The 15,775-nt window shown below is 35.0% G+C and overlaps 2 protein-coding genes across 3 annotated transcripts; both read left to right on the top strand.

Annotated features, from left to right (window-relative positions):
• The first annotated feature begins 1,022 nt into the window (after positions 1-1,022).
• LOC126623380 (probable leucine-rich repeat receptor-like serine/threonine-protein kinase At3g14840) lies at positions 1,023-10,332 on the top strand. The gene is made up of 24 exons (XM_050292265.1): positions 1,023-1,156; positions 2,428-2,605; positions 4,592-4,663; positions 4,764-4,832; positions 4,908-4,979; positions 5,093-5,164; positions 5,241-5,312; positions 5,408-5,479; positions 5,661-5,732; positions 5,837-5,908; positions 5,992-6,063; positions 6,220-6,288; positions 6,415-6,480; positions 6,777-6,845; positions 6,945-6,980; positions 7,090-7,130; positions 7,291-7,664; positions 7,746-7,944; positions 8,109-8,243; positions 8,772-8,890; positions 8,972-9,182; positions 9,265-9,502; positions 9,601-9,751; positions 9,836-10,332. Exons 1-24 carry the CDS (start codon positions 1,060-1,062, stop codon positions 10,223-10,225), a joined length of 3,018 nt encoding a protein of 1,005 aa, XP_050148222.1. The 5' UTR covers positions 1,023-1,059; the 3' UTR covers positions 10,226-10,332.
• A 1,498-nt stretch (positions 10,333-11,830) lies between these two features.
• On the top strand, positions 11,831-14,666 carry LOC126623385 (uncharacterized). Of its 2 annotated transcripts, XM_050292278.1 has the most exons (4): positions 11,831-12,100; positions 12,506-12,570; positions 14,058-14,183; positions 14,308-14,666. In XM_050292278.1, the coding sequence occupies exons 1-4, from the start codon at positions 11,913-11,915 to the stop codon at positions 14,337-14,339; spliced, it is 411 nt and encodes a 136-aa protein (XP_050148235.1). In that variant the 5' UTR covers positions 11,831-11,912; the 3' UTR covers positions 14,340-14,666. The 2 variants fall into 2 exon arrangements, with proteins under 2 accessions (XP_050148235.1, XP_050148234.1); XM_050292277.1 differs by having other exon boundaries at positions 11,839-12,100; positions 14,058-14,666.
• The last annotated feature ends 1,109 nt before the right edge of the window (positions 14,667-15,775 follow it).

Raw genomic sequence — 15,775 nt, 5'->3', positions numbered from 1 at the left:
TGAACCATGTTATTGCTAACCTATTGTGAAATTAAGTTCACCTCCTCCCCTTAGTGTAGATAATATTTTTAGTCAAAAAAAAAAAAAACTAAAGTGGTCTTAGTTTGAGGAAACAAATCATAAAGGGTGGGAAAAAAAGTGTACTTAGAGCTTCTCACACACTCTTCTTTCTTTTTAGTTATTAGATTGAATAAGTCAAACAAAATTAACGGCTAAAATTAAAAAAGAATGTATAGGAGACTAAAAATGACGTGTTAATTATTTTTATAAAAAAAAACACGAGGGTCTGTGTTAGGAAATTGAAATATGGCCATTTTAAAGAGCACTTATTTAAATATCAAAAATGCAAATCTTACTACATTTTTCATGCCACATTTGTATTATCTCTCTAATAGACATGATTCACATGTGTTGGTAGGCCCTACCTCCCTAAAAATGTGATACAAACGTAGTACGAAAAATATAGTAAGTATGTCATTACTCATGATCAGAAAGCTACCTGGATATCCGACAACCGAAGAAAAGATGAGCATATATGTATATATGTTTTAGTTGATTATGTGACAAACAATATTAGGAGGATCTTATAGCCCACCCGAGAAAAAAAATCTTGGCTCCTTCCTTGGTATTCGATTTACTCCCTCAATATCACTTACGAAAGAAAAGATAAAAATGAAAGGAAAACCTCAATGTTATAAAATGTTGAAGGGTAGTCAAAGATTCATATTAAGGACACAAGCTAAACAAAGTAGTTACTAATCCAAGGGTCCATTACTTTACTTACGTGCCAAGATTCTAAGGGTCCATTATTTTGAAAAGGATAAAGAAAACACTTGGACAATCTTGTGAATAATTGGGGGAACTAGGTTGACTTGGAAGTTACTGACACAGTGTGTTTGTACGTTCTAATCAAAGGGCCGGGGGGAGGGACCCTTCATTAATAAAGAAGATTGAGATTGATGGTCAGATGATTAATTAAGCTGGATGATATTTGCTATATAAAGTCATGTGCGTTGGGTTGGGTTGGGGGGCTCATATCATATGTAACGATAGAAGAAAATGGCAAGATTTCTCATCGTGCTCACATTGATCCTTTGCTTCTGCTTTTCATCAACAGTCAAAGCTGAAGCACAATCTCAAACTGCTCCTAGAGAAGGTAGCAAGTCACTCTTATTCTTCTTTTCTTTTTACTTCTTAATCTTTTTAAGGGCAGCTTTTTATGCACATGCCATTTTGTTGACATTGTTAATCTCACCTCAGGCAATAATTAGGAGGTTTGTATGTGCTTCTAAAAGTTGAGTTACTTTCTTATTGTTTTTAGGGTAGACCTTAACTTTATTCATCTTCATATAATCTTTGAGCACTTTAGATAAAACACTTTAAACTCGATATTTTAGAAAAACACCCCAAAGTACTTTAAAGTAAGCATGCCTACTTTGCAAAACACGAAGGCACCAATATAATTTTGCAACTAAGATTACATGACAAGCGAACAGTCAGTTGAGGGGGTTTAATCCTAGTTAAGCTCTTGAAGCCTTTCTTTTTGGCATTTTATAGCGGCGAGAGTGCGTTTTTTCTAATTTGCTGTTTTGTTTATTGTTTAAGTTTGGTATTAGAAATACTGAAAATGTATCATTCAAGCTCAGTTTTTCTTCTAATGTTTTAGAATAGATAAGAATGTTCAGTAGTGCAATACTTTTCTCTTTGATTAAGAGAAGAATTGTCTTCTCAAACATGTTTGGTGTAAAGATTACACCAGTGTTAGAGCACTCCTAGTTCACTTCTCTCTTTTCTATAAATTGTCGGATAAAAAAAAAAAAAAAGAATTAAGGACAGTAAACGAGAATTCAAAAATCAGTACCCTTTTTTTCTTAAAAAAATAAATTCATTACCCTTTTTAATTTTATTTTTCAAGTTGGTAACTTTTTTTTTTTAATTTTCATTTTGGCATTTTTTTTCAATGTTCAAGTTGGTAATACCAAAAGTCTATCATTTGAAGCCTCATTGTTTCTTAAATTTAAATTTAAATTTTTTGTATTTTATGGAAGTCTGGATTTTTTTACCTTGTTGAAAAGAAGAGCACTCAAGAAGATATCAGAGTGCTCAATGCCAAAATTGGTCTCTATGATTGAGAATTTTCATATTACGTACTCAACTACATGTTTTTTTGTTTGTTGAACAAACGATATTATCTACGCCAACGGAGTGAGGGAGTAGGCAAAATCTTACAATAGGCTAGCAATAATGTGGTTCAAATTCGTTTTTGGCGAAAATCGAATCTAAGACCTCTGACTTACAAATGTATTTTTCTATAAAGTTCTTTTACATGAATTCCCCTTGTTTCTTTATCCTCTGAAAGTAATGGGATTCTTGAATAAGATGTTTTTAATAAAATAGAAATTTGATGGATTTATTTTGTGTGCGCAGTGGAAGTACTCAAAGAAATACTTATACAACTGGGGAAAAAAGAATGGAACTTCAGCATAGACCCATGCCTCAATGACACAAATTGGTTTACCCAAAAATCTGATAAATTAACTCTCTACAACAACACTGTCATCTGCAACTGCTCCAACCCTGATGGTTTTTGCCATGTTGTCAGCATGTAGGCCAACTTTTAAACCTTATTTTTCTATATTCTACGTTCGGTTATTTATAGATTGAATTATCTCCTGTAGCGTTCCAATCCACTTTTCTTTTTTGGATAGTTCCACTATAATCCAGGCATAACATTTTATTTTGTTTTGTAATAACATTGTGTATGCTTGTAGGCAAGGCCGGTCTTGAGATTTTTTAGGCCCGCCCAACTCCAAAATGTATACCCTAACTTCATATACGAAAAAATATTTGTTTTCACACATAAGACTTCGATAAAATTGTCATTTAATATTACGGTTTAGTGGTATTTCTCTTCACTTGTAAGTGAGAGGTCTCAGGTTCGATTCTCGTCAAAGGCGAATTTAAACCACATTATTGCTAGCCTATTGTGAGCCTTAGCCCACCTCTCCCTCTTAGTGTAGATAATATCGTTTTTTCAAAAAATAAATAAAAGAGACTTCGATAAATTTATGCTTAGAAAAACACTTCAAATTCAATAATTTAGAAATACGGAAAAACTAATTTTGCATTTGAGAGAAGGGAACCAAAAAACCCCGAGCTTACATGTATATAGATGATGAGTTTGTTTCCCTTTTATCTGAACTTTTAAAATGTTTTTATATAAATCATGAGACTTTTTTTCTTATTTACTAACCTTGTCAATATGGGACTGAAAAAATAATCATATTCTCAAGTCTTTAATTGATATGTGCAAGTAATGAATGAGCACTAAATTAAATATAGTGGTGACACTTTATATGATTTGCAAATTTGGTCTAAAAAATCGATCTACACGTTACTCTCCATTGATGGTTAGACTTTTTTTTTTTTTTGAAAGAATATTGAAAGTTAGACTTGTTTTGGAATGAATGTTTAAAAGCTGGAACCCACATAGCTAGCCAGTAATTAAAAAGAAATTAACAACCAAACAGAAATTCGTAAAAATTGAAAGAATAAACATGCACATAGCATTTCAAACTTAGGATCTCTCATTAATTTTAAACAACAAAAAACACTGCTTATGATTAAACTTCTTGATCATTTAACCAAACTTTATAAATTTATGCTCTTATGAAAAGAAATTCGTAAAAATTGAAAAGTAATAAAACACAAAATGCATTTTGAACACAAGACCTCCTTGTTAATTTTAAACAATATAAACCACCACTTTGGGTTAAACTTTTTGATTATTTGACTAAATTTTATAAATTTATACTTTTATAAAAAGAAATTTTTAAAAATTGGTAAGTAAAGTAAACACATATAGTATTTCGAACTCAGGACCTTCTCATTAATTTTAGGCAACAAAAACCACTAGTTCTAGTTAAACTTCTTGGTTGTTTAACCAAATTTTACAAAACTATACTCTTATGAAAACATAAATGAATATACACCCCCAATAACTTTGGTGCCGCCAATTCATTTGGGCCTTGGACAGTTGCCCAGCCACACTGGGCCAAGGTCGACCATGCCTGCAGGTTTTTGTAACAACATTACGGACTCTAAGACTGCATTTTAGGTTGCTATATATAATCCCCCTTTGTGTTCATAAGAGTAGATATTGAAGAAGTTGAACTTCCACTATAAAACCAATTGGCAGTACGGAGAGAAGCCAAAGTCCTTATAAGCCCTTGCATGGTTTTGTCTCTCGTCGATGCGGGACGTTGTCCTCACATTCTCACAAGCCCCCTTACGTGTGATGAATTTTCAAGCCAAACACATGCACAACACAAATTGGGTGACATTGAGCATGTGTGGTTGTTGGACTTCACACGTGGGCAAACCTGCTCTAATACCATAAAGAAGTTGAGGTTCCACCATAAAAGTCATTTGACAATATGAGTAACAACTCAACTCCTTATAAGCTCTTGCATATGGTTTGGTCCCTCACTAATGTAGGACTTTGTCCTCACTTCTCACAGATATAAAGTATTAGGATTCGTTTTGCATACAGTTTTTAAAGTTTGTGAGCCCTTGACATTTTGTGATACAGTTTTCTCAAAGGGCAAGATCTTGCTGGTGTACTTCCACTATCAATTGCAAAGTTACCCTACCTAAAAAAAGTGTAAGGAAAGGAAACATTTTCAGCTGTATATTCGCTGAAAAGTTGTTTTACATCATTTCCACAAATATTGGTGGACTAATATCTTTTCTCTTGCTTACAGTGATTTCACCCGGAACTACCTCAGCGGTACTATACCGCGTGAATGGGCTTCGACGAAGTTGGAATCTCTGTAAATGATTTCTCAACTTCATGTTCAAGGTTAGCCGTTTATACTAATAGCACTAACAAAATGAGTACACTGCAGGTCCCTTACCGTGAACAACTTAACGGGACCAATCCCTGGCTACTTGGGAAACATTACCACCCTACTCTCTCTGTATGCTCTGGCTTGATCTCCCGTTATGACCTTATATTATTTGTAATCATCCATTTTAATTTTGTGCTTGGTTTAGCGTATTGTAATGCTGATGAAAGAGAATAAGTTTGCAGGAGCTTAGAGAATAACATGTTTTCTGGAACTGTTCCTCCTGAGCTTGGGAAATTGGTTTTCTTGAATTATCTGTAAGCTTTTATTTAATTTTTAGATACCTTGAATAAGTAAGAACCAGTACTGATAAATTGGCATTGGTACCTACAGCAATCTGAATGCCAACAATCTCACAGGAGAGCTGCCCAGGGCTCTCACTAATCTGACCGAGTTAACAGAACTGTACGTGTTTGTACCCTTTTTCTTTCTTATTGTTACTTTGTAAATCCGTTACAAAATCGTAGGATTTATTGTATTTCCTGATTGCATTTATGCAGTAGGATTAGCAGTAACAAATTCACTGGAAAAATACCTGATTTTTTTCAAAGCTGGAAACAACTTCAGAAACTGTGAGCTTCCTAATCCATATTCTAAATTGTTAGGGTATATAATTTTCTGGTGTAGCATCTATCCGTTTCGACTTTTGTTGTTCAAATTGTATGTGATTTTCTTATTCCATCTTCAAAATTGTTAAGAAGTATAGCTTTTCTAGTGTAACATCTTATTCGATTTGAATTCTGTTGTTGACAGAGAGATCCAAGCTAGTGGCTTCCAAGGTCCAATTCCATCGAGCATTTCTGTCTTGAGTAATTTAAAAGAGCTGTGAGTTCTGCATTCGATCCTAAGTTGCATTAATGCTAAAATAACGTAATCTGGGTTTACATGTTTGTAATAACTTCCTATTGAACGGACCTTTTTTAATGCAGAAGGATCAGTGATATAGGTGGAGAGGGTTCAGAATTTCCACCCTTGAGTAGTATGACAAGCATGAATAGATTGTAAGTCGTGAAAGTACTGTATTTTCTTGTAATTTTAGACTAATCAATACTTAGTGCGCACTTTTGCCAATATAATGTTACAGAATGCTGAGGAGCTGTGGCTTGTCTGGAAGTATACCCCATTATATTCCAACAATGGCAAACTTGATAGTATTGTAATACTACTGTTCTCCATTTTTCATTTTGTTTTTTCTTGTTCAAGTGCGCAGAAAAATTATTTGATATCTTCTTATTCACGAGTTGGCTAACGAGTTCATTCTCTTCAGTTAATCAGGCATCCATGTAACAAAAGTTTAGTTATTTTCTTGCAGAGATCTCAGCTTCAACAATTTGGAAGGAAACATTCCTGATATGGCGGCCCTGTCAAACTTGCAGTGGCTGTAAGAAACATCAAAATTTCTTTAATTGTTTATCCAGTCAATATTTCGTCTGTGTAACTACCCCCTTGGAACAGTACTTATATAGTTTAACTGAATGTGACCATATATTAATTGTTTCCGGAATAGATATCTCACAAGCAACTTGCTCACTGGGCCTATTCCAGACTGGATCATGAAGAGACATCGTAAAACGTATGTTTTCCATCATATTACCAGATTGCTAGAGTTTGTTTTTCCATGGAATCCGGCAACTATATATTCTTCTAATTGATTGTTATGTTACACATAACGGGTATATACGCTTTGGATGTACTGTTTGCGTAGATTGACAGAAGCATATATTTGTGTTTCTTGAGACATTTAGCTGACCAAAGACTAAGATTTTCTGTCATAATCATTTTAGCAGACAACTTTATAGACACTTTAACATTTACTTTTCTAGTAGAGGCCGGTATAATGGCTTACGAATTTACTGTGAATGTGTGCAGCCAGATGGATCTTTCTTACAATAATTTTTCTCAGATCTCCGAGCAGCCAACTACTTGTAGAGAACAATTGTAAGAACAGTTTTCTTTTAGTTGATGTGCTCAGCAAAGTTCACTGTTTTCACTCACCTGAGTCACCTCTAATTTTCTTTTGGACCATGTATATATCAGGAACTTGTTCAAAAGCTTTTTCGGACAAGGCAACTCGTAAGGTTTCTAACTAGATTAGTCTTCAACATGGGAGCGATTTTCTTTTCCTTTTCATTATGTCAACTTCAAGTTTACATAATAAGCTAATTTCACTACACTAATGTAGATTATCTGGAGGGTGCCTGGAAAAAATTTCGTGTCCAAAAGGTAAACAACATATGTATTAGATTTAAAATATGATTATAATTTATACTTTTTTAGTACGTACCCAACTGGGATAATTACAGTTTTCATCAAATAGATGATGGGAAAGGGTATTTTCTGTATAATCTGACTATAATTGATATGATATTGATTATCTTTGAAGAGGAGTACTCATTACATATTAACTGTGGAGGAAGTAAAACCACTGTTGGAGGAATCGTATTTGAAGAGGATCAAGACCCGGGTGGTGATTCACGTTTTGTTGCGGTGATACCTAATTGGGGAATCAGTACCACTGGACATTTTTGGGACGTTAACGCCACCCAGCCGTACATTACAAATAATATGTCCGTGCTTGAATTGAACAACTCAGAGTTGTACACGAGTGCACGCCTATCTCCTCTCTCTCTCACATATTATGCACGCTGCTTGGGGAATGGAAATTATACCGTGAAACTTCACTTTTCGGAGATAATAATCAGAGGCAACAAATCTTTTCACAGTTTAGGAAGGCGAATATTTGATGTCTATATTCAGGTAGTTAACTGCACCTTATTTTGTGCGCTCTATCTATATGCTACTGAAGATGAATTCTCTGATTGATAAAGTTTGTTACAGGAGAAACTAGTGTGGAAGGATTTTGACATAAAAAAGGAAGCACAAGGGGTTGATAGGGTAGTCGTTAAGGAACTTAAAGCAGTTCAAGTTAAGGATAAAACTTTACTGATCCGGTTTAAGTGGTCTGGGAAAGGGACAACAACTTCCCCAAAGAGAGGAACATATGGTCCTCTTATATCAGCTATCTCTGTAGACTCTGGTATCTTCTAAATTGCAGCTCTCTCTCTCTCACACACACACGCAAACATGCGAAAGTTTGTTTACTTTGGATTTATATGCCCTCTGTACGGCTGTAGATCATAGAAAGGAGCCTTTATATGTCGTTCATGACTTTGTTTTTCATTTCTTTTACAAATTGTGTAGAGTTCAAGCCTCCAAGTAGCAAAAGCAAAATACCTATTGTGGTTGGAACTTCAGTTGGAGCTTTTGTTGTGTGCCTTATTTTCTTGATTCTTTGGTGGAGAGGCAGTCTTGGTAGCAAGACATCAAGGGAAAAAGGTACTACTAATTAAGCTACTGTGAAAGTTTGATGTAGTACCTTGGTGATGCAGAAACATTTGGATAGGAGACATGATCATCTATGCATTTATATCTAAATAAGTATTGATGCATCGAATTGGAAGTAATTTTGGGTTTGGCTTTATTACCTAGGGTCTTAATAAATTCCTGGCTAGGCTCAATGTGTTGGGACTATTGGGATTCAGCCTTTTCACCTTATATTTTCTTTTAAGCCTAGATGGCTGGGCAGTTTTTGAATCTTAAAGTTTATTCTCTTCTCCTCTATCAACTTGGGTATTCCATAGGAATCAACAATTTTCTTTGTTCTTGCTGTTCTCATTTGTGTGAATCAACAAGAATTTAGGGTTTATTGTGTTCTAGAGTTTCTGTCCTTTTTCCTATATTATTCGTTGCATCACTTGGTCAAATTCCATGTTGCTAGGAAATACACTCTCAGGCTCTAAGTTCAAAAGAAATATCGTAAATGCATAAGATATTACCAATTTTCTGACTTTGTTCTTTGGACAGCTCTAAGAGGACTGGATCTGCAAACTGGTTTTTTCACCTTCAGGCAAATAAAAGCTGCCACTAACAACTTTGATCCCGAAAACAAAATCGGGGAAGGCGGTTTTGGGTCTGTCTACAAGGTACCGTTTAATCCAACCTGCGTCTTTTCCCGTACTTTTGTGTGTCCTGAATTAACTATTTGGCTTTTACGTAAAATGCAGGGTATATTGTTGGATGGTACTATAATCGCGGTTAAGCAACTATCATCAAAATCAAGGCAAGGAAATCGGGAATTTGTGAATGAAATAGGCATGATATCTGCTTTGCATCATCCAAATCTTGTCAGATTGTATGGATGTTGTATTGAATCAAACCAATTACTGTTGGTATATGAATACATGGAAAATAATAGCCTTGCACATACTTTGTTTGGTAAGCTTAGTTATCAAGTTTAGTAACAAAATTACACAGGAATGGTGAATTAAAAGGACTTGGAAATTCATGTTTGTTTCAGGTCCAGAGGAAGGTCCATTAAAGCTGGACTGGTCTACAAGGCAGAAAATATGCATAGGTATAGCAAGAGGTCTGGCTTTTTTGCATGAGGAGTCGCCACTGAAGGTTGTACATAGAGACATTAAAGCCACAAATATATTGCTAGACCAAGACCTCAACGCAAAGATCTCTGACTTCGGTTTGGCCAAGCTTGACGAAGAGGAGAACACTCACATTAGCACCAGAGTTGCTGGAACCATGTAAGCGTGCTGCTACTATATTCTACATGCTTATTTATTGAAATGTCCCCAGGAACTAATGTCTTGTCTAACTCCTTGAAACTGAATTTGTTGTGTAGAGGATACATGGCTCCAGAATATGCACTATGGGGTTATTTAACATATAAAGCAGATGTTTACAGCTTTGGTGTAGTTGCATTGGAAATTGTTGCTGGAAAGAACAACATGAAATATCGACCAAATGAGAACTTCGTATGCCTTGTGGATTGGGTAAGATCTTCATTCTAAGAGCTTGAGTACATGTCAACGTTGAGTAGCTAATCTCGGCTGGTCTTTTTTATCTGCTTATTTCAGGCTCTTGTTTTACAACAAAAGGGGAACTTAATAGAGCTAGTGGATCCAAGGTTGGGGTCGGATTTTGAAGTGGAAGAGGTGATTACAATGGTCAAGGTAGCTCTCTTATGCATCAATCCAGCCCCAGCTCTCAGGCCGACCATGTCTGCAGTAGTGAGCATGCTTGAAGGACGGACACTTGTTCGTGAATCGGTCATGAACCCAAATATTTACGGCGATGAATTGAAGTTAGCAACCTTGAGAAACCCGTTTGATCCGACTGCACAGGGGGGTACAAGTGGAACTCAGAGCCTTGTTGGTTCATCAGATGCAACATGGATTAATTCTTCTGCTACCACGTCCTCAGATCTCTATAAAATTGGTCCTAGTAGTAGTACATCTACTTGGTAATTAACGTAAACCTTGTTATGGTCTCAAGTATGCAAATTCTCGTGTAATGATAAGTAGTACGTTCACTTTTCAATATCAAAGCTTCAGCTTCATACTTTTGATTACAACTTTGGGTGCAAGAATAAACGATTTTAATCAATTGAGGCAACTCTAAATGGTTTGCTACATTCGCGAAGTAGAAGCTCTATGTAACAAAGCAAGTGGAGAAAGAAAAAATACAGTAATTTTAAGTGATTCAAATTCAGTCCAATCATTACGTATATGATTGTCAGGATCAAGCTGTCAATTTTCCACTTGACATGGTTTAAGTTGTAAGGAATTACAGCAGGGACGAAAGGTTGAATAATTCAAAGTTCGTTTTTCTGGCTTAAGATGCAACATGGATTGGTGGTTAAAGGAGGCCAACTCTTGCTTTTGTATACATGGAATATTCATACAAAAAGTCTAGGAAGATGTGAACATTTAGATTATGGTTACGGATTTTAATTAGTTAGACAATTAAGGTGCACTAAATTGTGGTTTATGATACGCGATTTATTATTTGTTTAGCCATTACTAGTTCTATTCCGTAGTTGGTATCCTTAAATGTTTTTTTTTTAAAGAAAAACTAATGAAAATGACTTGAAAACTTTGAGTTTTAAAGATAAGGACAAAATAAAGGGTAAAGTAAATAGTACCATGATTGACTTTTTAGTGTAAAAATGTGGTTTTTCGTTAAAATGAACAATACCGAGAACTTTTCGTTAAAGTTCCCTTCCTTTTATGCATATTAGTCCAAAGATCTCTTGCTAAACGCTCTCTAACTACGTTTAGCAGAACATAAATTTTTTCAAGTAATAAAACCGTTTTATAGACAAACGCAGGTTAGATGACCTTTTTAAATGCACTTTCAAGTAATTTTTCACCAACTACATGAATTTTTAATAAAACATTTACTACATTCTTTTCTCTTCTTTTTTGAAAAAATTTACAAAATTCTGAAGTTTATAACAAAAACACTTGTAACATATACAGTGCTTATTAACAAAAGTGCTTTCTACAAATGCATTCCCTTTACGATAACCGATCTAAGCATAACATTCCCCATAATTAGTAACCACGGCCACGTCATAATTATAAACCAAGTTCTTTAACTACATTAAGGCCTGATTTGGTACTGCGGTGATTCTGAAAAAAAACTAGTATAAAAAAAAGCTTGGAGCTTTTTTGTGTTTGGTAAAAATTTAGCTTTAGTTTTTTTTCACAATTTTGGGTAAAAAAAAAAGCCCAAAACAAGAAGCTGCAAAACCCAACTTTGAAAAACCGGTTTTTTTCAAATCTGTTTTACATAAAAATTTACCAAACACTATCATATTGCTTTTTTTTCAAAAACATTTTTACAAAAAAATTTACCAAACACTCTACAGCTTTATTTCACAGTCACTTATTCTCACAGCACAGAAAAAACAATTTTTTTTTCAAAGCACAGCAATACCAAACCAGCCATAAGATTACGATTGTGACAGCTTAAATTTTTTTTAAAGCTAGGATGAAAAAAAGTTGCTGCTAGAATTGTGTTTGGTAATTAAACAACAAGGCACTTATTTTTAAAGTTGCTGCCAGAAACAGCTAGAAAGTGGAAGCTGGGTTTTGCTGCTTTCAAAAAACAGCTTTTTATTATGAAAACACGGGTAAACAGTACCGTTTAATGAAAGTTTTCAAATGGCCATCCTACCCTCTCGCGTCTCACTTCTCTTCTTGCTCTGGCATCTCACTTCACTCCCTCCCGTTCACTTCACTCCTTCCCGTCAACTCATTCACTCCCAACTCGTCCCCCCAAAACCCAATCTCCAACCTGAACCTTCCTTCCTCCCAACGATCTCTGTCGTTCTCCAGGTCGATCTCTCTCGTTATCTTTTCTGGGTTCTGTTGTTTTTTATGAATTTCTGGGTTCTTTGCTTTTTAATGGAAAATGTGTTAACTTTTCTGGGTTATTTTTTTTGGGTTAATAGCTTTTTCTGGGTTTAAAGAGCTTGTTTTAGACATTTAATTTATTGATTTTGTTGCTTTGTTTGTTAAGCATGAAGCTCTATTCCCAGAGTCTCTCTTTTAAGTTTTTCCTGTTTCAAATTTTTCTGTAGATCTGTTCGAATCTGGGGTTCATAGATCTATGGGTTTCATTAATATATTGGTTCTGTAATTTACTATAATTTAAGGACACTTCTGATTGCATTTTCTTGTATTGCTGCATTTCCAAGAATATTATATGCATTTTCTTGATTGTTTGGGCATTGGTTTCAGATTCTGGAGCCACTTACTGGGAAAGTTTGGAAATTGGAAGATTTTGAATCACATCCTGCTTTCTGGTGAGTTCTTGCTTTGTGTTTTTCTTCAATGGTGTTTTGGATAGTTATTTTTTGTTTGATTTTCTTATTATCTATCATATTATTAGCCTCATAAGAACAGCGAGAAAAGAATCGGTTGTTTTTTAGCACTCCAAGTTTAAGTCAAATGCTAATAATAGTAAATTACATTCTTATCGCGACTCTGTTGCCGCTTCACCCTATGAACCAAATAGATCAAACCCACCATCCAAGCTCTCTACAAATCCCACCCGTTTCTCAAAGTCTGGTAATTTTTCTGTTTCTGCATTTAATTTCATTTGATTCCTGTAACCTAAAATTAACAAGTTTTGCAATTGAATGTAGGATTTTCCTTTGTTAATTTCTCAAATTAAGAGCTAAATGTAAAGATTCTTGCAGTAATTCTTTTTTCCAGCTTTTGTGGTGGGATAATTAATCATTGATTAACTAGTACATAGTTATTCAGAGGCAATGTTGAATGATTAACAAGTACATAGTGTTTTCACAATGGGAGCAAGAATTTTGAGCCCTAACCAATCAAGTTTTGAAATGACAAAGTTCACAAAATTGGGGTATTTTGGAATAAAACCTGTGGTTACTGAAGAAAATTAGCATGCAAGCCAACACCAGTGAAAATCTTTGCCTAGTTTCGAACACAATACAGTATTGGCATTTTAGTGTACTGTGTTTGATCAGGCAGTATTTTTAAAGCCGTATGGATGGATTCCTTCAATTTTGTTCACTATGTGCTCATATCGATTTTTAAAGACTTTGTATCTGTGGATGGATTCTTTAAAGTTGCGTATGTCATGTATTGGATATTGGCAATTAGATAAAGTGGATTGTTAGATTAATTAACATGAATGATGGGTTCTTAAATAACAAATCTTGAACGAATATTCAACTACAAGAGGAGTGCCTTCGTGAACATGGATGCATGTGGTGCATGGTTGTCATCAGGTTGTGCTGTAAGGTGGTGTGTTAAGGGTTGCATTCTTAAAATGGATTAATAAACCATATAACCTCTAGTTAAAAAAAAAAAGAAGAAATGATTTTGAAATCTTATTCCGCTCTTTGTTTAGCATTGGAATCACATTTTCCGCTCTTTGGCAGCCCATAAACGCCTTACAGGGTGTAGGGAAGGGTAAGATGACTGTAACACTGTTGGACTGTTAGTCCATCTATAACTCCCTGAATGTGTGGAATAACAATTGAAAGCAATAAAGGACTTTGAAATCTTATTCTATACTTGCTTGTCTGTATCGCCTTATCATCGTATGAATGGTTTCCTATAACCATCAGTCATGGCATTTTGTAGTAGCCACCTTGTCATTGCGGAATAATTCTGGTTTAATGGGAGGGTTTTGATTCTTCATTATTGTTATTCTGCCTTTACCTGCATATGTTTTGATGAAATAAAGGCTGATCAGGGCTTGCTGTCATAGCTCTCTCAGTATGACAACAAGATTACTAATTATTCACCTGTGCAGGAAATGTGAGTGAGATTACCTTCTCAAACATAAATATGAGCACAAGATACTATGATCGATCCTGGTGGGGAAGAGCGGAGCCAATCTACGCGACCACATGTCCTCGACACTCAAAGTCAAATGAGGGTTCAATCTCTAACCTACTCTTCGTTAATATCACCTCAACTTCCGAGAATGGAGTATTCTTATCAGGTTCTAAAGGCGGGCTTCTCAGTGATTTACGATTCATTAACTTGGATCTGACTTACAGAAGATGGACTAACAATGCTGGTGGGTTGGTAGACTACAGACCGGGATGCCAGGGACTTGTTAAACACAGCACGGCCGGGATCATCATGGAACACATCAATGGCTGGGTGATTGACAATGTTAATATGAGATGGTCCGATGATCCGTTAAGGCAGTGGAATGATCCTTTGGATTTCAGGTCTGCTACTGTAAATAACATATGTTTGCTTAATTTCCACTCCAGCTTGTACAAACAATGAAAGAGGTGGATAGAGAGAGAGAGATTAAGAAGTATTGAATAATGTCATTCTTTAGATTGTATGTTGGTGATGGATTTTGTTCAAAGTTTTTATTAGATTAAAGGCATGAAAGTTTGTTCAATTGGTCACCCACCAAGCAAACCCAATATCTAGAGTTGTTTTGTATGTTATGGTTTAAAAGTTTTTTAACCAGAATACATTACAAATTCCGTTCACTCGCACTTTGAGTTGTGAGAAATACGAAGGTATTTCAATTGAAGTAATCATACTAATTAATATTTAAGATAAAGTTTATAAATATTTTTCTTTTAAAAATAAAATATATTTAGTAATTTGTTTATACCATATTTAGGGTCTCGTATTTAGATCTTGTACAAATACTCGAGGGACATAAATGTAATTATGTGATAAAGGAAGGGGCAAATATGTAATAAGTGAGGAGTCCTTATTCTATAAAAAGACCCCTCACCCTCACAATTAGGGGGATCATTTTCTGAGGTCAATTCCTAGGCCTGAGATCCCCTCTCTCACCCTCAGAAGCTCTCAGAAGCTCTCACCCTCTCCCTCTCTATTCCCTCAAATAAATACATAATCAGTGTGGACGTAGCCCAAACCTTGGGGTGAACCACGATACATCTTGTGTTATTTACATTTCATTGCAGATTCACGGTTGGATTTACGTTGTTCCAAGACCTCCGGTTTTGTGCATCAACATAATTCATCTTTATTTGTTAAGAAAATAAAATTAATAGCATATCTAGTATTATACCATTTTTGGTCATTTTACACAGTCACATCTATTTTACATAAAAGTTTACCAAACACTATCATACTGCTTTTTTTTTTCAAAAGCACTTTTACAAAAAAGTTTACCAAACACTCTGCTGCTTTATTTCACAGCCGCTTATTCTCACAGCACTGCAGAAGCAGTTTTTTTTCAAAGCACAACAATACCAAACCAGCCCTAATATACTAGGAGGAATGTTCTTAGCACTACAAAAATTTCATTCTACACTTTTCATAAGTGTATTTTTTTTTCAATTACATAAAATTTGGAGTGCAAATAAAATGTTCTTTTTGAAGCGCATGTAACAATTCCATATTATTAATATTCAATCGAAAACCATGTGGGACCCCATAATGTGTGCCTCCACTAGATATTTCCTTTTTTAATTTTATTATTATATTCTAGAGCCATTCAACCAAGAGATTTTTCAAAGTATTTGAACA

The sequence above is a fragment of the Malus sylvestris genome, chromosome 5 (assembly GCF_916048215.2).
Source record: "Malus sylvestris chromosome 5, drMalSylv7.2, whole genome shotgun sequence".
NCBI lineage: Eukaryota > Viridiplantae > Streptophyta > Magnoliopsida > Rosales > Rosaceae > Malus > Malus sylvestris.
The sequence above is the reverse complement of the archived record's forward strand: the minus strand, read 5'-3'. Positions and strand labels throughout refer to the sequence as shown.

Bases quoted from the DNA above. Each gene is read 5' to 3' on its own strand.
- LOC126623385 (XM_050292277.1), top strand. From the start codon at position 11,913: ATGAAAGTTTTCAAATGGCCATCCTACCCTCTCGCGTCTCACTTCTCT. The intron at 12,101-12,505 runs GTCGATCTCTCT...CATTGGTTTCAG, and splicing joins CGATCTCTGTCGTTCTCCAG to ATTCTGGAGCCACTTACTGG. The intron at 12,571-14,057 runs GTGAGTTCTTGC...TCACCTGTGCAG, and splicing joins GAATCACATCCTGCTTTCTG to GAAATGTGAGTGAGATTACC.
- LOC126623380 (XM_050292265.1), top strand. From the start codon at position 1,060: ATGGCAAGATTTCTCATCGTGCTCACATTGATCCTTTGCTTCTGCTTT. The intron at 5,909-5,991 runs GTAAGTCGTGAA...ATAATGTTACAG, and splicing joins ATGACAAGCATGAATAGATT to AATGCTGAGGAGCTGTGGCT. The intron at 6,289-6,414 runs GTAAGAAACATC...TTTCCGGAATAG, and splicing joins CTGTCAAACTTGCAGTGGCT to ATATCTCACAAGCAACTTGC.